This window comes from Saccopteryx leptura, chromosome 2 (assembly GCF_036850995.1).
Source record: "Saccopteryx leptura isolate mSacLep1 chromosome 2, mSacLep1_pri_phased_curated, whole genome shotgun sequence".
In the NCBI taxonomy this organism is placed as follows: domain Eukaryota; kingdom Metazoa; phylum Chordata; class Mammalia; order Chiroptera; family Emballonuridae; genus Saccopteryx; species Saccopteryx leptura.
The window spans coordinates 171237135-171260952 of record NC_089504.1 but is presented as its reverse complement, the minus strand read 5'-3'; the positions used below and the strand labels follow the sequence as shown (position 1 = coordinate 171260952).

Genomic DNA, 23818 nt, shown 5'->3' with positions numbered 1-23818 from the left:
TATTATTTCAGATCTTATATCATATTTAGGTCTTTGATCGATTTTGAATATTTTTGCATGGGGATAAGGTATAGTCAAGTTTCATTTTTTTGCATGTGTCTTTTCGATCTTCCTAGCACCATTTATTGAAAAGGCTTTCTTCATTGCGTGTTTTGGCTCCTTTGTCAAAGATTATTTGCCTATATATATATGGTTTGTTTTCTGCTCTCTCACTTCTGTTCCATTGGTCTTTATGTCTGTTTTTCTGCCCATAACATGCTGTTCTGATTACCATGGCCCTACAGCAGGGGTCCCCAAACTAGGGCCCGTGGGCCGCATGTGCCCCCTGAGGCCATTTATCCGACCCCCGCTGCACTTCTGGAAGGGGCACCTCTTTCATTGGTGGTCAGTGAGAGGAGCATAGTTCCCACTGAAATACTGGTCAGTTTGTTGATTTAAATTTACTTGTTCTTTATTTTAAATATTGTATTTGTTCCGTTTTGTTTTTTTACTTTAAAATAAGATATGTGCAGTGTGCATAGGGATTTGTTCATAGTTTTTTTTATAGTACGGCCCTCCAACATTCTGAGGGACAGTGAACTGGCCCCGTGTAAAAAGTTTGGGGACCCCTGCCCTACAGTATAATTTGAAGTCAGGTAGTGTCATACATCTGACTTCATTCCTTTTTCTCAGGATTGCTATTCAGGGCTTTTAATTATATACTAATCTGATGACTTTTTTTGTTCTATTTCTTTAAGAAAGGACATTGGGATTTTAATGGGGATTGCATTAAATTTGTATATTGCTTTGGGTAATATGGCCATTTTAATTATGTTGATTCTTCTAATCCTGAATATGAAATATTTTACCATTTCATTGCGTCTTTTTTCAATTTCTTTTAGTAATGCTTTGTAGTTTACAGTATATGTGTCCTTCACATCCATTGTGTTTTGTTTTTTGGGTTTTGTTTTTTTTTTGTATTTTTCTGAAGTGAGAAAGTGGTGAGGTAGAGAGACAGACTCCTGCATGCACCTGACCAGGATCCAACTGGCAAGCCCACCAGAGGGCGATGCTCTGCCCCTTGGGGGTGTTACTCTGTTGCAACCGGAGCCATTCTAGCCCCTGAGGTGGAGGCCACGGAGCCATCCTTAGTGCCCGGGCCAACTTTGCTCCAGTGGAGCCTTGGCTGCAGGAGGGGAAGAGAGAAAGAAAGAGAAAGGAGAGAAGGAAGGGTGGAGAAGCAGATGGGCACTTCTCCTGTGTGCCCTGGCTGGGAATCATACCCAGGACATCCACATGTTGGGCCAATGCTCTACCACTGAGCTAGCCGGCCAGGGCCTTCACATCCATTTTTAAGTTTATTTCTAGGTATTTTAATTTTCTGTTGAAAGTGTAAAAGAAATTTTTAATCCATTTTCTGAGGTTTCATTGTTGGTGCATAGAAAAACAGTAGACTTTTGTATGTTGATTTTGTATCCTGCAACTTTACTGTATTGGTTTATTGTTTCTAATAGTTTTTCAGTGGAGTCTTTAGGGTTTTCTATGAACAGGGCAATGTCTTCTGCAAAAAGTGATTTCTTTACTTCTTTCCCAATATGGATGCCTGTTTGCTTTGGCTAAGACTTCCAGTATTATGTGGAAGAAGAGTAAAGAGTGGGCATCCTTGTCTTGTTCCTCATTTTAGAAGAAGAGCTTTCAGTTTTTCACCATTAAATATGATATTGGCTGATGCTTTGTCATATATGGCCTTTATTATGTTGAAGTACTTTCTTTCTATACCTATTGTATTGAGTGTTTTAAACATAAAGGAATGTTGTATCTTACTAAATGCCTATTTTGCATCTATTGATGGCATCATATGACTTTTGTCCTTGGTTTTGTTAATGTGGTATATCACATTTATTGATTTGCATATGGTGAACCATCCCTGTGTTCCTGGAATGTATCCCACTTTATGGTGATGTATTATTTTTTTTAATGTATTGTTGTATTCGATTTGCTAGTATTCTGTTTAGGATTTATGCATCTATATTCATTAGAGATATTAGTCTGTGGTTTTCTGTTTTGTGCGTGCGTTGTCATTACTAGGATTTGGTATCAGGGTTATGTTGCCTCTTAAAATGTTTTAGTGAGTATTGACTCTTCTTCAATTTTTTGGAAGACTTTGAGAAGAATAAGTATCAAATCTTCTTTGCATGTTTGATAGAATTTACTTGTGGTCCTGGATTTTTATTTTGGGGGAAGTTTTTGATAGTTGATTCTATTTACACACTGCTCATTGGTCTACTTAGGTTTTCTACTTCTTCATGTCTCAGTGTAGGAAGAGTATACAGTTCTAGTAATTATCCATTTCTTCTAGATTGTTGAATTTGGTGGCATATAATCTTTTCTAGTATTCTAGTGTGATCCTTTCTATATGTATAAGGTCTACCGGAAAGTTCTGTCCATTTTTGGAATAAAACAAAATACAAATTTTTCTTACCATCAATAAACTTTATTAAATAATATAATTGCCATTATTATTAATGATTTCTTGCCAGCGTGAGGGCAATTTGTATATCCCATTTTTGAAAAATGTTTTATATTTTGATGTGAAAAATTGAACTAGTGCTTGTTTGATATCTTCTTCATTTTTGAATTTTTTGCCCTGCAAAAAATTTTGTAAGGACAAAAACAAGTGATAGTCGGAGGGTGCTAAGTTTGGGGAATATGGTGGATGCAACAGACATGCTTCTGTAGCATTTCTTCCTTGTTGAAATTTGTAAAAATTACAGTGGCGTAAATGAACTTTATCAGTAGCCATGGGTACACTATCGCTTCACACATAAGACTAACGTGAATCAACTTTGTTTTAGTTAATTTGCTACATCAGTATGTATACATTAAGTGATAAAAATAGAGAGGCACACATGCACCAAATAAACATGTGCTTACCTGTCAAAATTTGTTGTGATAGAAATGGACAGAACTTTCTGGTAGACCTTATATAATGTCTGTCATAACTTCTCCTTTCTCATTTCTGATTTTGTTTATATATGAACCATTTCTCTATTTTTTTCTTTGTGAGTCTAGCCAGGGGTTTGTTAATTTACTGATCTTTTCAAAGAACAAGCTCTTTGTTGTATTAATTTTTGCTACAGTTTTTGGAAGTTTTTTGGTTGTTCTCTATTTCATTTAGTTCTGCTCTGATTTTTATTATTTCCTTTTTTTCTGCTGATTTTGGGCTACCCTTGTTCTTTAAAATGTAATATTAGGTTGTTTACTTGGATTTCTCGTTTCTTCTTATAAGCCTGTAATGATATAAACTTCTCTCTTATTACTGCTTTCGCTGCATCCCAGAAGTTTTGATACATTGTGTTGTTATTCTTGTTTGTCTTTATATTTCTTTTGATCTTGGCTTTTGTTTATTCTTTGGCACTGTTATTTTTTAGAAGTATATTGCTTAATTCCGTATTTTGCGGAGTTTCTTTATTTTTGCTGTTAAATTCTAATCTGAGAACCTATGGTCATAGAATATGGTTGGTATAATTTCAATCTTTTTGAATTTGTTAAGGAAAGATTTGTGGCCCAACATATGGTTTATCATAGAGAATGTTCCATGTGCACTGGAAAGGAATATATAATATGATGTTCTGGGATAAAATGTTCTGTAAATATCAATTATGCCCATTTGGTTTAGGGTGCCCTTCATGGCCAATATTTCTTTTTTGAATTTCTGTTTGGATAATCTGTCTAAAGCTGTCAATGGTAGGTTGAGTTCTCCAATTATGACTGTGTTTTTGTCTGTTTTCTTGTTTCAGTTCTGTTAGAAGATGTCTTATATATTTTGGTGTTCCTTGACTGGATGCATATATTTTAAGCAGTGTTATGTCTTCTTGATATAGTGTCCCCTTTATCATTATAAAATGCCCATATTTATCTCTTTTTACACCTTTCTTGTCTTGAAATCAGTATTGTCAGATATAAGTATGGCTAGGCCTGCTTTTCTTTGGGTATTATTTGATTGAAGAATCATTTTCCACCCTTTCACTTTGAGTCTTCTCTTGTCCATGCAGCTTAGATGTGTTTCCTAAAGGTAGTATATGATTGGGTTTTGGTTTTAATCCAATCTGTTACCCTGTGACTCTTTATTGATGAGTTTAGTCCATTAACATTTAGAGTAATTATTAATGCATGGAAATTTCCTATAGGCATTTTATATTTTGCTCTCTGGTAGCTCTGTGTCTCCTTTGGTCCTTTTCCTTTATGTTTTTGTAAGTTGTTTTTGTATCATGGTATTCCATGATTCTTTACTCTGTTTCCTCTTTTTACAGTTATATATTTCAGTTGAGTTTTTTTTATCATAAGTGGTTACCATTAGGTTATTCAGGGAAAAAAGTTTCATATATATATATACGAGTCTTTTGTCTTATGAGTACTTCTGTTCTCCATCCTCCTTTGCTACTTCAGATCTTTATTCTCTCCCTTTCAGTTTTATTGTAACAGATTATAACTGTTTATACTATACCCTTGTTGAAGCTTTCACTTGTAGTTTTGTATTGTTTTGTTTGTATCAGGTAGAATAACCCCCTTGAGTATTTTCTGCAGTGGGGTATTATGATGATAAATTCCCTCAGCTTCTGTATATCTGGAAACTTTTATTTTTCTATTATATTTGAAGGATAACTTTGATGGGTACAGTAGTCTTGGCTGGTAATTCCTCTTTTTCAGTCCTTGGAATTTTTGGGTCCACTCTGTTCTAGCTTGTAGAATTTCTGCTGAAAAGTCTGGTGATAGCCTGATGGGCCTTCCTTTATATTATATGTTGTGTTCCTCTTTTCCCTAACTGCCTTAAAGATTCTTTTATTTGTTGATTTTTGACAGTTTTATTACAACCTGCTTTGGAGAAGGCCTATTTGGGTTGCGGAAACTAGATGTTCTGTTTCCTTCTTGAATTCAAGGATCTAATTCTTTCCATAGGCTTATTATCAATTATTTGTTTGCATAGGCTCTCCATTCTTTTCTCCTTTTCTTCTTGTGATAGACCTATTATTCTTATATTACTCTTTCTATTGGAGTCAGATAGTTCTTGTGGAGGTCTATCGATTCTTCTTGATTCAGTTTGGAAGAGTGTATGTTTCCAGGAAATTTAGCCATTTCGACCAGATTGTCCAATTTGTTGGCATATAGTTGCTCATAATATTTTTTTACAATGTTTTGTATTTCTGTTGTTTCATTTGTTCATTCTCCTCTTTCCATTCTAATTTAATTTATTTGGGTCCCCTCTCTCATTTTCTTTATGATTCTGGCTAATGGTTTGTCAATCTTCTTTATCTTTTAAAAGAACTAGTCCTTGGTTTCACTGATATTTTGTATTTTTTTATTTTTAGTTTCTATGTCATTTATTTCTGCTCTGACACTTATTATTTCCTTCCTTCTACTTACTCTGGGCTTTGTTTGTTGTACTTTTTCTAGTTCTTTAAGGTGTATGGTTCATTTATTTGAGATTTTTCTTGCTTCTTGAGATGGAACCATAGTGTTATAAACTTCCCTTTCAGGACTGCTTTTGCTGTATCACAGAGATTTGGGGTTGTTGTATGTACATTTTCATTTGTTTCCAGGTAACCTTTGATTTTGTCCTTAATTTCATTATTAATCCATTCATTGTTTAATAACATGCCATTTAGCCTCCATGTATTTGAATTTTTTCAGTTTTGCTTTGTGGGTTTTTTGTAATTGATTTTTATCTTTATACCATTGTGGTCAGGGAAGATGTTTAATATAATTTCAGTCTTCTTTAATTTATTAAGACTTACTTTGTGTCTTAACATTTGGTCTATCTTTGAGAGTGTTCAATGTGCTGTTTTAGGATGAAATGTTCTGTAAATATCCATTAAATCTACCTGGTTCAGTGTTTCATATAAGTTTCTGTTGCCTTGATGATTTTTTTCCTGAAGATCTAGCCATTGATATCAATGAGATGTTAAAATCCCGTACTTAATTATATTACTGTTGAGCACTCCTTTTATGCCTGTCAAAATTTGCTTTATATATTTAGGTGCTTCTATATTGGGTACATAAAGGTTTAGAAGCCTCTTGTTGGATTGATCCTTATGTCATTACGTAACTTTCTTCTTTATCTCTTCTCATAGACTTTCTTTTGAAGTTTATTTTATCTGGTATGAGTACCTGCCCTTTTTTTTCTTTTCCATTTGCATGAAATATCTTTTTCCATCCTTTTACTTTTATTCTGTGTGTTTCTTTTGTTCTGAGGTAGTTCTCTATTAGACATTATCTACATGGGTCTGTGCCACACTTTTTAAAACACTTGTCTTTTGATGGGCACTTGGGTTGCTTCCATGTCTTGGCTATTATAAATGCTGCAACAAACACAGGGGTGCATATATTCTTTTGAATTAGTGTTTTGTGTTTTTTCAGATAAATACCCAGAAGTAGAATCACTGAGTCATAAGGTAGTTCCATTTTTAATATTTTGAGATCCTTCCATACTGTTTTTCATAGTTGATGCACCAATTACAGCAGCATTTCTTAATTCACAAATTCCTTAAATATTAAAAAGGTCCCTGTATAAATAAGCTGATATTTTTTGATATGTAGAAGTCCTCAGACAACTCAGTTATCTGAAGAGGTGAAACATAAAACTATGGCTAAATGTTCCATCTCCATATAGGTTAGCAATGAAAGAAAAAGCTCATTTATAACTACCAACAGACTGCATCCTAACCTTAGTCTGCTACCTCTTATCAGACCTGGTCTAAAATTGTAAGAAGAAACTGGGGTGATGGTGTATTTCACTTGCCAAAGGCCTTGTTTATTTAGAGCCACAAATTCATTAAAATTACTAGAAAAAACTCATCGTATATAGTTTGTTGGTGGTGGGCCACCAGTGTCATTATTATAGCACAATGTCCTGCTCAAATTCAGGTTTAACAAGAATTGTTCTGATGTCATCCTTGTGACATCAGCACTCACAAGAAGCTGGAATCCTAAAACACAGGGCCAGGGAATAAAGATTTGTCAACAGATGTTACCACATGATTCTAGAACAACATTAGCATGTAGCAATGTTACCATTATATAATTGCCTGCTTTTCAAGTTGGTGCCAGCTGGCCATGACTGATGTTTGTACAGGCTTGGTCTTAAGGCATGACATATCTCATTACAGATTCCTGGTGTGTGGTGCAAGAGAGATGGGCACTCTGGGTTCTAATTTAAATATGTGCACACAACAAAAATACTTTATGTTACTTCTAGTTTACTTTTAATCTTACATTAAAATAGAAATTCCCTTAAATGTTTCTTTTATGTTAGCAAACCAGCTAGATCATATTATATTGTTGTATCCATTTTAGCATAACACAGTTAGCATCTTTATGAGTATGTGTCTATCACCACATATCTATACTTCAAGCTCAACACAGGGATCCTTAATGAGAGATCCTACCTGTGTTTTGTGCATGAATTATTTTGTGAGCAGGGACTATCAGGGATCAAGCATTCTCTATACTAAAACCCTCCATTTTCATGTCACCTCTCATCTTAAAACTGTTTTAAAATCCAGAACTTTAGAAGATGGTGAGCACCGTCCTCTCACTCAGTCATGGGCTCAGCTGAAAAACAAGAAGTTGGGTGAGTTTCCTTCCTTTTAAGTTATGCAGATTTTTGCCTTCTTTCAGTTTTACTCAAAGTAGAGGACAAGTTCCTTGTTTTCTATGTTTTAGCTGAGTTAGAATTTCTTCTTCTCTTTAGCAGACATTTTATGTTGACAGACTGTAGATTCATGTAAAGCCTGTGGCCCATACCTAATTTAGCTCCCTGTGCAAGCAAAGAATTAACACATGGGTTGATTAAGGTGCACAGGGGAAATAAGATAGTTTGTGTAGCCAAAGTAAGGTATGAAAGAATATGAAATCAAGGTTTGAACAAGAAAATGAAAGGGACAGTGTTGTATTTAGGTAAGGTTTATTAGATGGGATCAGAACAGAAAGTTGGTTTCAGTCCCCTTGTTCTTCCTTTCATTCATTTTAAGGACACTGCACATTGACTTTGGGAACTTCTACTTGCACATACGCCTCACAATGCAAAGACCCACCTGAGCCTCATCTGCGTGAGAAGTAGACCAAGAATTAATTCCCCAGAGGACTTTGGCAAGATTATAAACTGAAACCTCAAAATCGCACATGCCTGGAAATGTTGAATGATGTATAATATTTTTTATTGAACAGAAATGAGTTCACAAGAAAAAAGAAGGGAAATGAAAAGCAGGAAGGTATGAGGAGAAGTAGTGTAAGGCAGAGGGGAGAACTACAGGTCTCACATCCTGGAGGCTTTTTTTTTTTTTTTTGAGAACAGGAAATAAAGCTGTGGGCTTTTACAGGTGGGATACTGCAACTAAGACACCTACATCAAGTCTGGACCTCAGCAACAAAAAAATGAACTGGGAGGAAATCTAGAAAGAGGAAAAGATATTTCAAAGGTTCCTGCCTTGGTTCTAGTTAAAAACAACAACAGATTGTCCCCAATAATTTGAAACCACAGTCTTATATGAGTTGGAGTTCCATTTATATCATTTCTAGGTGAAGAAACTTCTGGCCCTGGCCGGTTGGCTCAGTGGTAGAGTGTCGGCCTGGTGTGCGGGAGTCCCAGGTTCGATTCCCAGCCAGGGCACACAGGAGAAGCGCCCATCTGCTTCTCCACCCCTCCCCCTCTCCTTCCTCTCTGTCTCTCTCTTCCCCTCCCGCAGCCAAGGCTCCATTGGAGCAAAAGATGGCCCGGGTGCTGGGGATGGCTCCTTGGCCTCTGCCCCAGGTGCTAGAGTGGCTCTGGTTGTGACAGAGCGATGCCCCAGATGGGCAGAGCATCGCCCCCTGGTGGGCGTGCCAGGTGGATCCCGGTCGGGCGCATGCGGGAGTCTGTCTGACTGCCTCCCCGTTTCCAGCTTCGGAAAAATACACACACATACTCACACACACACACACACACACACAAAAGAAACTTCTAAGACAAGAAATTAATAATATTTAGTCCCAGACAGAAATAATTTTAAGGTTAATTTTAAAAGGAAACAAAGAAAGTATATTTAAGGTGATAAAAGAAAAACTGTAACTAAAGAAAGGAACAAAATACATCTTGAAATGCCCACCTAAAAGACTTAAAAAAAATCACCAAGACTTCTAGAATTGAGAAGTATAGTCACTAAAATTATAATTCTTTTTTTTTATTTATGATTTTAATCTGTGTTTACACAGATTCAAGTGTCCCACCGAATATATCTCCTCCCACCCCCCTGAAATTATAATTCTTAATGGGCAGGTTAAACAACAGATTAGACCTAGCCCGAGAGAGTATTAATCAACTGAATACAGACTTAAGAATATCACTCAGAAGTGAGAGATAAAGAAATAAATATAGGCCTGACCTGTGGTGGCGCAGTGGATAAAGCATCAACCTGGAAATGCTGAGGTCGCCAGTTCGAAACCCTGGGCTTGCCTGGTCAAGGCACATATGGGAGTTGATGCTTCCAGCTCCTCCCCCCTTCTCTCTCTCTGTCTCTCCTCTCTCTTTTTCTCTCTGTCTCTCCCTCTCTTCTCTAAAATGAATAAAAAATTAAAAAAAAAATAAATATAATAACAGAATGGTAAAAAGATATGCAATATAGCATGAGAAGATCCCATTTAATAGGAGTGCTAGAAGAAGAGAAGTAGAAAGTGAAGGAATAGCAATAATCATACACTTAATGGCTAAGAATTTTCCATGATTCATGAAGGATGTAAACCCTCAATTCAAGAAGTAGGAGAATCTCAAACAAGAAAATACAAGTAAGTCCACATGCAAACACAGAGCAGTCAAACCTCTGAAGACTACAGACAAAGAGAAAAAAAAAACCATAAAAGCAAGCAGGAAAAAAAGTTAAAAATCCATAAACAAAGGACAAATCAACCACATACTTTTCAATAGGAGCAATAGAGCCAACCTAGTGAAATATATTGTCAAAGGTCTAGAGAAAGACTAAATATCAAACAAAAACTTTATTCCTAGCTGAATTATCACTGAGAATTGAGGGAGAAATAAAGTATCTTAGATAAACAAGACTGAAGGATTTACAACCCACTGCCTCTTAACTAAAGAATGACAAAATAGACTGGAAAGAAGAAAATTTAAACCAGAGAGAAAAAGTAGCAGGCAAGAGGGAAAAACATCAATTATATTACTTTCTGTTCAGACGACCCAATTTAACTTGTTTAAAACACTTTGCTTGGTAAACTAAAATAATGGCAAAATTGGATGAGAGTAAATGCTATCAAATGACCCCACAAAGCAACAAAATTAGAATAAAATTATTGACTAATCCAGCAATTTTCAACCTTTTCCACCTCACAGCACACATAAACTAATTATGAAAATTCTGTAGCCCACTAAAAAAAATATATTGGTTGCTGGTCTGACAAAAAAAAAATAGAAATAATTTTGATTCAGTTATACTGGACAGCTGTTGTGCTGGCTGTTGTCATATTTTTATTTGACAATCTAAGGGAAAAGAGGTCAGTACCCCTGATTAAACAACTAGGTATTGAAGAATGTTTTAAAAATTCTTGTAGCACACAGACTGAAAATCACTGGAATATTAATAAATATGACCTGAGCATCTTTTGGGCACAAAGAACAATACTGCTGAACCAGTGTAAGATGCTTACAAAGAAAATAATCTAAAATTTGATCACAGTACAGCATTTTTGTTTGTTTGTTTTTCATTAAAGTTAGCTACTTAGATATTCATAAATTTGATATAAACCTATGTAAATCTAGGCTCTTAAAGGATTCCATGTGTTTCTAAGTAAAGCTAACTGAGCCAGAGAAATAGTTGAGGACATATACTGAAATTCACATTAAACATACTATACATCCCTCAAAAATAATACCTTTTGCTATGGCCACAGAATAAAACAATAAATGCTCATTTACATGTTTACAATCAAGTAACAAGTCCCAGAGTCTATTCACATTTACTGTCCCATAAGTAAGTAAATATAAGGAAAAAATTTACTAAGCATTTTTCAACAGACAAATGAATGTGCCATGGAACCTTACATCTCTGCAAAAATACAAGTGAAAAATAATCTCTTTTAATAAAAAGCAACAATACTAAAAATTGATTGAATGCAATTGTTCAGCTAAAAACACAATGTTCATCTACTTGACCATTAGCATCAGCAGACTCTCAGCCAATGAGGATTGAAAGAGGACTTACACTTTTCTCTTTTTCTTCTTTGGGGACAGTTAAGTTGTCTCACAGAGAGTAACAAAATAACCAACCTCTAATTAAAAGAACTTCTGTGTCAAATGTTTACAGTCATAATGTTTTTACTCCAAGAAGAAAAATTCCATGCAAACAAATTCCAAGCTAACCCAAACTATTTTACTTCATATATTCTTCAATAACAGTATTTAAGCTATCATTTTTTGAAATAGGGTTGACTCTAAAGGTATCAGGACCTAGCTTTCCAATCATTTCTTTCAACTTCTGTACAGTTTTCAGTTCCTCAAGAAAATACACCATGATACACAATTTCAGAGAGCCCTGACCCAGCATTTTAGCATTTTCCACTGTTAAGGAGTGGAAGGTGCCTTACCACTTTCTCTCCCTTAAACTCCCCCATGACCTCTGGAGCCAAGAGTCTCCAGTGGTCGGCAAATTCATTAATCAGCAGAACCAGATATCAACAGTACAATGATTGAAATTTCTTTTGAGAGCCAAATTTTTTAAACTTAAACTATATAGCAGTGGTTCTCAACCTTTCTAATGCCATGGCCTGCAATACAGTTCCTCATGTTGTGGTGACCCCAAACCAAAAAATAATTTTGGTGGCTACTTCATAACTGTAATTTTGCTACAGTTATGATTCGGAATGTAAATACCTGATATGCATTATGTATTCTCATTGCTACGTCATAGAATACACTGCAGTTTCTGCACAGCATGGTATCTTTCAGGGCTCTTTCACACTATAAAGCAGCGGTTTCTGCGGTGGACTCCACATCTCATTTACTTCAATGGGAGACCCGTGGATTCCGCAGAAGAGAGATCCCCTGTATGGCAGAAATGCAGTTCCCACACATTTCTTCCTCTCCTATTCAAGTCAATGGGAGGCCGCAGCAGATTCCGCTCAAATATAGAGCATGTTGCTTAATTTTTTCCACGCTAGAACTTTTCCTAGAGCAGAAAAATTCCAAAGGTGGAATCCGCCACCCCAATAGACTTCTATAGGAGGCAGATCTTTTACACTGCAGAATCCGCACAGCAGATTCCTCAGTGTGAGGCCTCTTTCAGTCTATTGGGGGTGGCGGATTCCACCTTTGGAACTTTTCTGCTCTAGGAAAAGTTCTAGTGTGGAAAAAATTAAGCAACATGCTCTATATTTGAGCGGAATCTGCTGCGGCCTCCCATTGACTTGAATAGGAGAGGAAGAAATGTGTCGGAAACTGTCATTTCTCCGCCTCTTATTGAAATCAAAAGGAGGCTGCGGCGGATTGTGTGGTAACCGGAGATTCTCGGGAGCTCTCTTCCACAAAATCCACTGCACTCCCAATGAAATCAATAGGAGGCGGATTCAATGCCGGAAACCGCTGATTTCAGCAGTTTCCTCATTCAGAATATGGGAAAATAGTGGGAGATATGGGAGATAATTATACATTGGGGAACAGTGTGAACTACATCTTATAAGGGTCTCTTATAGTATAAGACCGATGTAGTTCACACTGTGTAAATGTATGGTGCTTTGTGTAAGTGTAAACTGCTTTATGTACAGTGTAATGATTACACACAAAGCAGCTTACACTTACACAGTATTGTGTGTATGGTGTGTGTACTGTTTTTACATTAGTAACCTTTTTTACACCAGCAGGCTGTCTCACAGGCTCTCTTGGCTCTCCACCTCTTGCCTCTCTGCCTCCTAGGCTTCTGTCCTCTGGCGCCTGCTGCACCCGCCCACTGATGACGTCAGCAAGCGCCGGACACACGTAATGCGCTGCTATGGACTGTGGAGTGTTTCCCCCACTTACCCCGCCCCTTAGGCCCCGGATGGATGATACAATCATGTCTGCGCATGACCGCAGGCATTCAGTTTGGAACACACGTCGCTGCTGCAGACGGTAGTGCAGCTTCTCAGCGGCTAAAGCCATCGGAAATATGTATTTTACGATGGCTTTAGGTGACCCCTGTGTTTTGGTCATTCGATTTCTGCTGGGGTCGCGACCCACAGGTTGAGAACCGCTGTTATATAGTTAGGCACATTCCTTATCAAGGTAGCGCCCACACGTGGTATTTTGTGGAAGAGCCACACTCAAGGGGCCAAAGAGCTGCATATGGCTCACGGGCTTCAGTTTGCTGACCCTGCATCCATCTGTCTTAAGAAGTTAAAGGTATCCTTACAAGAAGATGACTGTGCAGACTGTGAATAGAGCACAGACTAGTTCAGAGATTGGCTGTGAGGTCACCCAGCATGAATTCAAATCAATACTGTGTGACCTTATGCAATTAGTTTACCTTCTCTGTGCCAATTTTTCCCATCTGTACTGGGGATATAAATATTACCTAAGACCAATGTGAAAATTAAAGGAGATGGTAAGTCCAGCATAGTGCCTGGCGCAGAGTAAGTACTCCAGAAATATTAGCTATTATTATCAGTTGTAAGATTAGTAAAACCATAAAAATATGAGTGAATGGGGAAAAGGTATGGTATTAAGGTTTAATTTAAATTATTTAAATGGCAAAACCAAGGAACACCTTCCATAAGTTCGAGTTTATAAAAACTTCCACTGAGCTAATAAAAAATTGGAAATGCAAAGTGTGTAACTTTTAGGTAACCATACACTTAAATATTGTTGAATTCTGATCCTTAACCCTTACCTTGTTATACATTTTCAGAGACACGTTGTGTGGGCTCAATAATGTTACATTTAACTATTTTAAGCTATGATGCTGTAAAGCAAACCTCAGTCTTTGGGTGCTCCAGTATCCCCACAGGATGTACAAAGCCCAGCTTCACAGAAAGAGCTGTGTCATTCCAAATTCCTTCCCTGTCTCTTATTGTGTGTAGCCAAAGTCAGAAAACCAGTAATCTGAATCTGGACTTTCTTCCAGGCTGTCCTTTTGAGAACCAGCACTTGTGAGAGCGATTAACACATGCCCAAAACACATGCCTTATTTTGTGACAAAATTATCTGCAAATAAAAACCCTGGATTCTAAGGGCATCATCAAATAAGGGAACTAAATGTAAAGGAGTCAAGAATGTCCTATATTCCCATTTTCAGAAAACAAACTGGTGTTTCTGAATAACATACCTAAAAGCTTCCCAAGACCCTGTATCTCTGAGACCATGTGTTCCCAAACTGGCAGTCCACGTAGACAGTTGAAGGACATTTTGCTTTTCCTCATTTAACAACAGGACAAAAGACTTTGACTAAAGTATATACACAGAACAGAAACTGAACACAGTTTTTTCTGTGATTAATACTTCTAATAGTTCAATTATGTCAATTTGTCTTAAACATAGTAGTAAAATATGCCATTGAAATATATTTCTTGAGATTTGTTTTAAAGCCTTCAACCTTCCATTTTTTAAATTAAATTTAAAAACTTAACTATAATCTTTAAAAAATTATCAGTGATATCCAAAAAAAACTCTGGAAATTAGAGGCAAAGCAATAAATCATTTCTTATAACCATCAACTCTCCTCTGTTTAGTGTAAAGATGGGTTTAGGGAGAAACGGTTATCATAGTGCACACTCACCAGTGGCTCTGCCATGATGATGCGAATCTTGCGCTCAGCCTGGGTGGTGAAGTTGACAAATAAACTCTTGAGAACATATTCCCCTGGTTTGCTGTCTGGGTCCACATGGATGGGTAACATGGTTGGCGGCCCTTTCTCCTTCTGTGTGCCAGACACAGGTGGAACTGGAGGCTTGATATAACCGTTACCAACTGGAGAAGCTGAAAAATAGAATCAATATTCTTACCGTCTGAAAATCACATCATAAATACTTGGGTTGGCTGCATTAAGCCATAATATAAGGATATGAATTACATCTGGAATGCTGTTCTATATATAACCTGGCCTTATTCTTTAGAAATGGTGTCAGAATTTAATTATTTTGATTACTTTAGATTTATGTTTTGCCATATTTGATAATCTTGAAATACTTCTGCTTACCACACTGCTTTAGGTAAATTATGTGCCAAGTATATAACATAGTTGATTAATCCAACAACATTTGAGATGTTTTTTGCATCATACATATTTTATGTTCCAGGGAAATAATAAAGGACATGTATGTGGAAAACTGATTTGTTGTTCTGGTTTTCCTAATGGCTAAGATCTCTGTCTTCTGTGCTTCATTCTAAGTAATGGAACAAGAAAAAAATGAAAGGAATAATGGGAAAAAACTTCAGATGTTTCCAAGAACCAATTTATATTAGCCCAGCTTGTCTTCTCCCTGACAGGGATGCCCCTCTGGTAAGATGAAGGCTCAGGCAGGGCCCCAACTATGCCAACCAAAGAGTGGCTTCAACTTTCATTCTCACCACCCTGTGGTACATGCTGTGGTGCCCTCCTCATCCTTTATAAAATGTGCAGATTTCCCCACTTCGATTAGATTTTGAACAGAATCCCCAATAAGTGGCCTTCATTCAGAACACAATAGACAACTATTTTGATAGAGAAAGTAAATTTTTACTCATAAGTGGAAATTTTATGTCTCTTCTTTTTTTTTTTTTTTTCTATTTTTCCGAAGCTGGAAACCGGGAGAGACAGTCAGACAGACTCCCGCATGTGCCCGACCGGGATCCACCCGGCACGCCCACCAGGGGGCGACGCTCTGCCCACCAGGGGGCGATGCTCTGCCCCTCCGGGGCGTCGCTCTGCCGCGACCAGAGCCACTCCAATGCCTGGGGCAGGGGCGAAGGAGCCATCCCCAGCGCCCGGGCCATCTTTGCTCCAATGGAGCCTCGCTGCGGGAGGGGAAGAGAGAGACAGAGAGGAAGGAGAGGGGGAGGGGTAGAGAAGCAGATGGGCGCTTCTCCTGTGTGCCCTGGCCGGAAATCGAACCCGGGACCCCTTGCACGCCAGGCCGATGCTCTACCACTGAGCCAACTGGCCAGGGCCTTTATGTCTCTTCTTAAATTGTAATGTGCACTACTCCCTTCCCCATAAGTACCTCTAAGATGATCAGTTATCACTCTAAAGGTTATAGAAATGCTGAGGACAGGATAACGATAAAGCAGACATTTCTATATCATTTTGGATGACTGGATATAGAGATTAAGGAAAACAATAAGAAAAATTAGATGTCCAGTTTGGACACCAGTTAGGGTATCAAAGAACAGTGGTGTGCCATTGATAATGAAGGAGGAAGAAAAAAGTTCTCCTTGAAACCTTCTCAAAACTACAAGTAAATTCAGGCTTCCTTTACCTTATTTCTACCTCAAGTCAAATTCTGAGGAAGTCATAATAAAAAAAATGGCGCTTATTTTATTGAATTATAAACATGTTCTCATGTTATGTTGCAGATTTTCCCTCGATTCTTCCTACTCTTTCCTAAAGCCCCATCCTCTCCGGGTCACTGAACCTGGAATTGAGGGATCCTGTACAATCTCAACTACACTAGAATATGGCCTCTCCACTTATAAAAATAAAATAAGTTGTATCTTACTTCTGTTCCTCTCCACGCTCAGCAGCTCTGTCATAGTCTGGGCCCTCAAAAGCCTATGGCATGGTTACTAGAGCAGCACTGTTGATGCCTTTAATTCATTCATTTTACATACCAAACTGACCTTCCTTTAGCACGGCTTTAATCTTTACACTTTTTTTTTTTTTTTTTTTTTGTATTTTTCTGAAGCTGTAAACGGGGAGAGACAGACTCCCCGCATGTGCCGGACCGGGATCCACCCGGCACGCCCACCAGGGGCAACACTCTGCCCACCAGGGGGCGTCGCTCTGCTGTGACCAGAGCCACTCTAGCGCCTGGGGCAGAGGCCAAGGAGCCATCCCCAGCGCCTGGGCCATCTTTGCTCCAATGGAGCCTCGGCTGCGGGAGGGGAAGAGAGAGACAGAGAGGAAGGAGGGGGAGGGTGGAGAAGCAAATGGGCGCTTCTCCTATGTGCCCTGGCAGGGAATCGAACCCGGGTCCCCCGCACGCCAGGCCGACGCTCTACCGCTGAGCCAACCGGCCAGGGCCTTTACACTTTTTTTACTCAGCATTTTCAGTGCCTCTCAGTTATCACTGCCAGGCCTCAGACACATGGCCTGGGTCTGAGCCCTTCTGCTATCCTGCCTCCATCTTGTGCCCATGTCATGCTGCTGCCCTGGCTGGTCCAACCACACATGGTTCTCATGTATGGCTGCCTCTTCTCCTCCTCCTTCCTATATTCTCTGCCCATCTAAGTCTCCTGTCCCTTAAGAACCACTCCTAGTGGCACATATACCAGGTTAACCCTTACTGGCAAGTTTGTATTTCCAGATTTAAACATTTAACTTACGTTCTCTGGGGCTATACACCCACATTACCTAAGAAAGACTCAGTAGACAGGTGACAAGTGACGTGATTATGCAGTTGTGCCTAGGGTCAGCCATGTAACTGAGCCATACATTCTTCTAGATGTATCCCCTAAAGGTTCCTCAACTAGACTGTGGTCTCTCACATTTAGTACAGAGTTTGTCACTCAGGTAATAGCCAATAAAGCTCCTTAACTAATTAAAGTCACATCTGACTTCGCTTCTGTACATCCCAAAGTCATTCACATAGAGGAAACTCTATGACAAGACTCAGTGGTAGACTTGCTAAAGGAATAGGGAGCAGGATTTGCAACAAAGAGTCATTAGTTCAATGGTGCTCCAAGCAGCTTCCTAAAAAGTATTACTTATTCTAACAGGGCATACTCAAAATCAGGTGATGCAAATGAAGTCTTGGCCACTCCTCCATGTTTCCTCCTACTCTCTCAGTGCAAGTCCAGCTTAAAGAGGGACAGGCGACTTCCACGGATGCTTCCTAAAGTATCAAGGCATTGTGCCACAGGACTGGAGACTGAAATATAAACCAAGAAAAGTCTGAGTGGATGATGACTTTTTATATCTTTCATTTTCTATGGGATTTTATCCATTCCTAGACTGCAGCAATAATCAGGGTGATGCAACATATAATTGCAAGACCAGCTCAATCGCTGTAAGACTATGGGCCCTAAAAGTTTGAACTTTGGTGAGAGAATGTTCCTAAGGGTGAACTCTGGCAGTCGTCCTGCAAAACCACTTTTTATTTTCATAATTTTTTTTATTTTGAAGTTAAATTTAATGGGGTAACATTGATCAATAAAAGTACATAAGTTTCAGTTAAATATTTCTATAGCATTTAAGCTATTGATTGCATTGTACAGAGTTTATCACTCAGGGTAATACTCAAAGTTAAATGAATTTCCATCACTGTATATTTGTCCTTCTCTTTTCCCCTCCCCTCAAACCTCTCCCCCAGGTAACCACTGTACTTTTTATCTATTTCCATGAATCTCAGTTTGATATCCCATCTTCGTGGGATATATATTTGTCCCACAAAGACACCTTTTGAAGCAGGTAGCTGACATCCAGAAACCACAATGACTCTCAGACAAATCTTTCACTGAAAATGCCAACGTACCAATTCACTGCTGTCATAAAAAACACGTTATCCACCTGTACTTCAAAGCCAGACATTTTCTGAATACAAAAGCCTATGTGCACAGCTTTCATGAGCTAGAATAGTCCTAGACAGCTGAGCCCTGTGCCAGAGCCGCAAGTGAGTCAAGGGGAGGGCCATCAGTGTGCGGTAAAACCGATCAGCTGGGCAGATGGAGATGCAGAGAAAGTTAATGGGATAAGTGTCCTTGAACTAGATAGATGCACTTCCAAGTTTTAGTAAACCCTCATTATCCTACCACAGGTAATTCATAACAAATCCCAGCCTTTTGCCAGGATAGTTTTGAAATAAACATATGACATGGTACCTTTCAGTAATTCAGTTTTTGGGTGACAATATAGCTGAGAACCAAGAAATACGTGATCCCTGCTGGTCAAAAGTGAGTCACCGAGTTCATACTAATCTAAACATTAGAATATTGCCATTAGAAAAAATCACCAGACTCTCCTTCAGCACTTGCTTACTCTCAGTTGACTTATATTTAAGATCAACTATCTAGTTTTCAAGTTCACAATAGTCTAGATACAGAAAATTACAAGGGAAAGATGCAACCTGTCCAGAAAGAAACACTAATAGCAAAGGAAGAAAATAATGGCATTAACTCCAAAAAGCCACCAGAACTTAAAAATGCAGTAGCCTGAAGCCATTAGTACAGAGCCACAGAATGTGACATTCGCATAGACATGGGGATGTCCATGATTCAGTCCAGCATGTGGTCACAATTAACATTCATGAGATGACCCTGAGTCCCAGGGAAAGTTTAAAATCAGTCTGATATATAGTCCTGTATTTGAGAAGGTGGGAAAAAGAAGAACAATAATTTCCAGAAGGCTTCCCTTTAAAATGAATAAAACTAAAAAAGGCATTGGTATGTAAAGGAAGAAACACCATCTCTTAGGAATTTAGCCCTTAGGAATTATATCTATTTGTGCACACACCTGAAAGTAATACAAAATAACACTGATTGTAAACGGCAATTGAAAAATTAATTTAAAAAATAAGTCTATTTGTGCACGGTCTAATTTCTAAATGAAACTTACTACTTTTTATTGAATTGATAGGGGTGGGATTGGTTAATAAAATTATGAAGGTTCCAGGTGTACACAAGAAAAAAATATCCAGAAATCAGTTGCATTTCCGTACACTAATAATGGACTATCAGAAAGAGAAACTAAGAACACGGTCCCGTTGACAACTGCATCAAAAAATAAATAAAAATACCTAGGAATGAATGAAAACTATTTTTGATTGGAACTGACAAACTACAAATTCAGGAGCAGCCATCCTTAGGTCCTGTTTTCCATCTTTGCAAATGCAGATGGTCACTGCTAGAATCTACTCCTCGCCAGTTCAGTATGCTCTTGTCCACCTGGCTGGGCCGGGCCGGGCTCGACCTGGCAGGGCGACGCAGATGCTCTGGCCACTTGCTCCTCTGCAAGCACAACTCTCTTATGATAAAGGGGTCTGATGTCTGTCGGCATCTCCTTTCCCCCACCTGAATCCACTTGGAAGCAATGATTTAATCTGTGGGATTAAAACTTCTCCAATTTAAATTTCCTGAATGTGATAAAATTTAAGCTTCAATCCCAATGGCCCTTATCCTCTTTCCCCTTTTCTTCCTCCTCTCATATTTCTATTTTCACACAACAGACCAACATCCCTAGAAAATCACTCAAATCAGTGCTCTTGCGGTCGGCAGGGATCTAAGAGGGAGATCAGAAGAAGGGCATCATTGTCAGATATTAATTAGGTCTCAATTTTTTTGAAATGTGTTTTCTCTTTATATTTTAATCTTAAACATGTTCTAAATTTTCTCTATTGTCTTCTTTTGCCTTGTTGGTCAAATAAGTTTGTAAACATGATATATAGGTTTGCTCACTTATAGTTTGTTTGCATTGGGTGTGGGGGACAGGCTGTAAGCAGGCCTAAAGCTTAGTTTTAAGACTACGGCTTTCCCACCCTAAGTGACTTTGTATCAGAGACTTCCTTGTTTGTATACTGGATTAAAAGATTTTATTTCTACACTATAAAATGGAGCAGACCGGAAGCTTGCTCTCTCTCAGTTCCTGAGATTAGCATTAGAGGGGAGAGCAGAGAAAGGCCACGTGAAAGAGAGGAGAAGCAGCCAAGATGGCGAGTGCTGAAGGAGAATCCAGTTTGTGCAGAGAGAAGGAGATGGGGAACAGAGGTGAATAGGATGGTGAGGTACAAACCTTTGATTCTAGAAAACTTGGATAAGTCAGTGGCTTTGGGAGCCCTGAATGGAAAGGAAAGTGTTTTCCCACTGTGTGTATTTCTTGCCCACCAGGTATAAACTAGGATTAAAGATGATGGCCCACCAGTTCTTTGCTCCATTGTTTCATTACCACCTGTCCGAATCAAATGCGAACCTGCATGGGCCAGGCGGCTGTGATGGTGGCTGTGGCTACTGGCTTTACAAGCCTTAAGTGTGTTTTGTTGATGTTATTTATTTTTATTCCAAATTCTGTTTCTATTTGGTTCTGCTTGATGATGTTGGGAGGTGTTTTTCCCTGTTACTGGCTCTCTATTTCTTATATCAAGCAAGGTCCATTGCTTAATCTGGAAGAAGTCTGCATTAAACTCTTGTGGCCCTTTCTCACCTCTTCATTACATCCATTTCTTGCAGGAGATGATCTTTTGAACAGAATTATTTTTTTTTCCAATTTCATTGACAAATACCTTAATTTTTAGGCTGCCTGCTGCTCTTACCTGGCTAAGATCTTCAGCACGATTTCCCTAAGTTACCAACATTTGTAGGAATTACCATATTAACCTTCTAGTAACAAACACCCACAACTTGCAGTCCAGCTGCATTTTTATTACAACACTGAAAGAAAAGGAAATAATACTATGAATCTCCTCATGTGAATGCCACAGAGGCTAAATGAGGCGATAGGTAATACAAGAAAGCAATTGGTTTTCTCGGTCAGATTTTTAGTGACATTAATATTGTTGCACACTCGTTCACATGTTCATTTTAGCCAATATTTCTTCAATGAGTGCCTAGGTTTCAGGTACTGCTCCAGGCATTGAGGAGACAGTAGTGAACAGAACAGATGGTTCTTGCCCTCGTGGAGATTATAGGTTATTGAAGCAGCTTCATACAATCAGGAATTTCATGTGTGTCTAAAACATACACACACATACACTGTCAGACTGCAATAGGTTCTAAAAGAGAAAGGGAAAACTACACAGAAAGACCTGTTCATCTTTACCTGAGCACAGGTATGCAGATGTTAAGAGTCTGGGTGTAGGGAGTCACCCTTCTAACCTTGAACCCTCTATGACTTGGATTGAGGAACTTGAGTTAAAAGCCCTGGGTGAATGTCTCTTGGATGCAAACACCAAGAAGCTGTGTGAGTGAGTGACCTTTGTGCAGACACAAAGGAATGCCTGTGAACAGGCTTTAGAAAATTAGCCTAGAGGTTCTGGATTGCCCCTTCCTTGTGCTTGTTAATTAGCAAAAGAAAAAGAATGTACTGACCCAAATTAGCCCTTTCTCCATGTCAGCAAAATGGCCATTAGCCATTCTTTCCCCTTATCACCTAGCCTCCCTCCCTTGTAATCCAGTTACCTCTGTTCTGCTTCTATAATAAAAGCTGAGGGAGAAGAAAATTCAGGAGTCCTCTTTGCTTCCTTTGGCAGGCCTCCCCCTCTTCCTCTTAACATCAGTTTGAGTCTTGAGTAGGTTTCTTCCACGCAGCACCGGTAGTTCGCAGCGGGCTGTAGTGCTACATCTGGGACTGCCATAGAGAAGAACGAAAGCTGTGTGCTTGTGGTGTCTGAGAAAGTCCAGGCAGACCTGGCTCAGGCAAGATTTGCTTTTCCAGCCCATCCCTTTGGCTTGTTTATATCTGTGTCAGTTCTAGTTGAAAATGAGAATCTTAGCCAGCCTGTAAAGAATGTGAAGCCAAGCGCACATCAGACCCACTGCGTCTTCACTGCCTTGCAGAGTCTGGGGCTCAGAGAAGAGGGCTCCTCTGCCAGTTTTCTCCAGGTTACAAAGACAGATGAGCACAGCTGGTTTTTTAAAACACTCAGTCTTCTCTCTGACGTTCCCATTACTGGAATCAGACTCAGAGCATTTGAAATAAAAAATAGTGTTTTTTTTTGTTTTTTTTTGAAGTGTCCCCAAGAGTCTATGTGATAACCATTCAAAGTAGGGTGGTCCATTTAAACAACTTTCCTTTCTAGGAATAGATATCATCTTATCTTTCAATAGAGGGTAAATTTATTTGTTTGCTCAAGGTTGGATAGAAGTTGTTTCTTCTGCCAGTCCTCAGTCTCTTGTTCATTTTGTGGGTTCTAAAGGCAAACCCTTTAGTAACCAAGACCCTTGTTTAGGACCATGATCCCCTCCATATTTCCTGGTTCACAGTAACATACCATAAAGCATAACAAACCAAAGACGATGCAGCTACCATGAGAATGTCACTGAGTGTAAAGAACCATAATGAACTGTCCCCTAATGCATTTATAATAGTACTTGAACAAGCCATTTTAAAAGGTACTACAAATATTCAAAATGACCAGACACCCTTAAAGTAATGCAAAATAAATTAGGATGACAAGAAATAAACCTCCAAGTATAATAGGAAGAATTATTTTCCTCTGAAAAATATTATTAAGAAATGCAAAATGTTGGAACAGGTAAAACAATTAGTTTGAGCAACATAAAATCATTTAACAAAAAGATACAATTTGATGTATTTCAAAGCAGGTCAAGAAAAGACTAATGGTTAAAAAAGCTCAGGAATAATTTTTCCCTTGGAGTAAAATATATTCAATGACATGTGTATGGCCAGTAGCCATGGCCACCATTACAGCCGCCTGACCCGTGCAGGTTCGCATTTGATTCGGACAGACGGTAATGAAACAATGGAGCCAAGAACTGGTGGGCCATTAGCTTTAATCCTAGCTTGCACCCGGCGGGCAAGAAATACACACAGTGGGAAAACACTTTCCTTTCCATTCAGGGCTCCCAAAACCACTGACTTATCTGAGTTTCCTAGAATCAAAGGTTTCTACCTCATCAGCCTTATTCACCTCTGTTCCCCATCTCCTTCTCTCTGCACAAACTGGCTTCTCCTTTAGC

At 38.7% G+C, this 23818-nt stretch overlaps 1 protein-coding gene across 11 annotated transcripts in view; it reads right to left on the bottom strand.

Annotated features, from left to right (window-relative positions):
• The window catches only part of FRY (FRY microtubule binding protein), a 569880-nt gene that overhangs the window by 289692 nt on the left and 256370 nt on the right, over window positions 1-23818 (bottom strand). For 10 of the 11 annotated variants that reach the window (XM_066369318.1, XM_066369317.1, XM_066369307.1 and 7 more), the window contains one exon: window positions 14772-14971. In XM_066369318.1, the coding sequence (XP_066225415.1) occupies window positions 14772-14891 (120 nt within the window). In that variant the 5' untranslated portion in view covers window positions 14892-14971. Of the gene's footprint in view, window positions 1-14771; window positions 14972-22297; window positions 22467-23818 lie in introns of all 11 variants that reach the window. The other variant, XM_066369315.1, reaches the window with a different exon arrangement.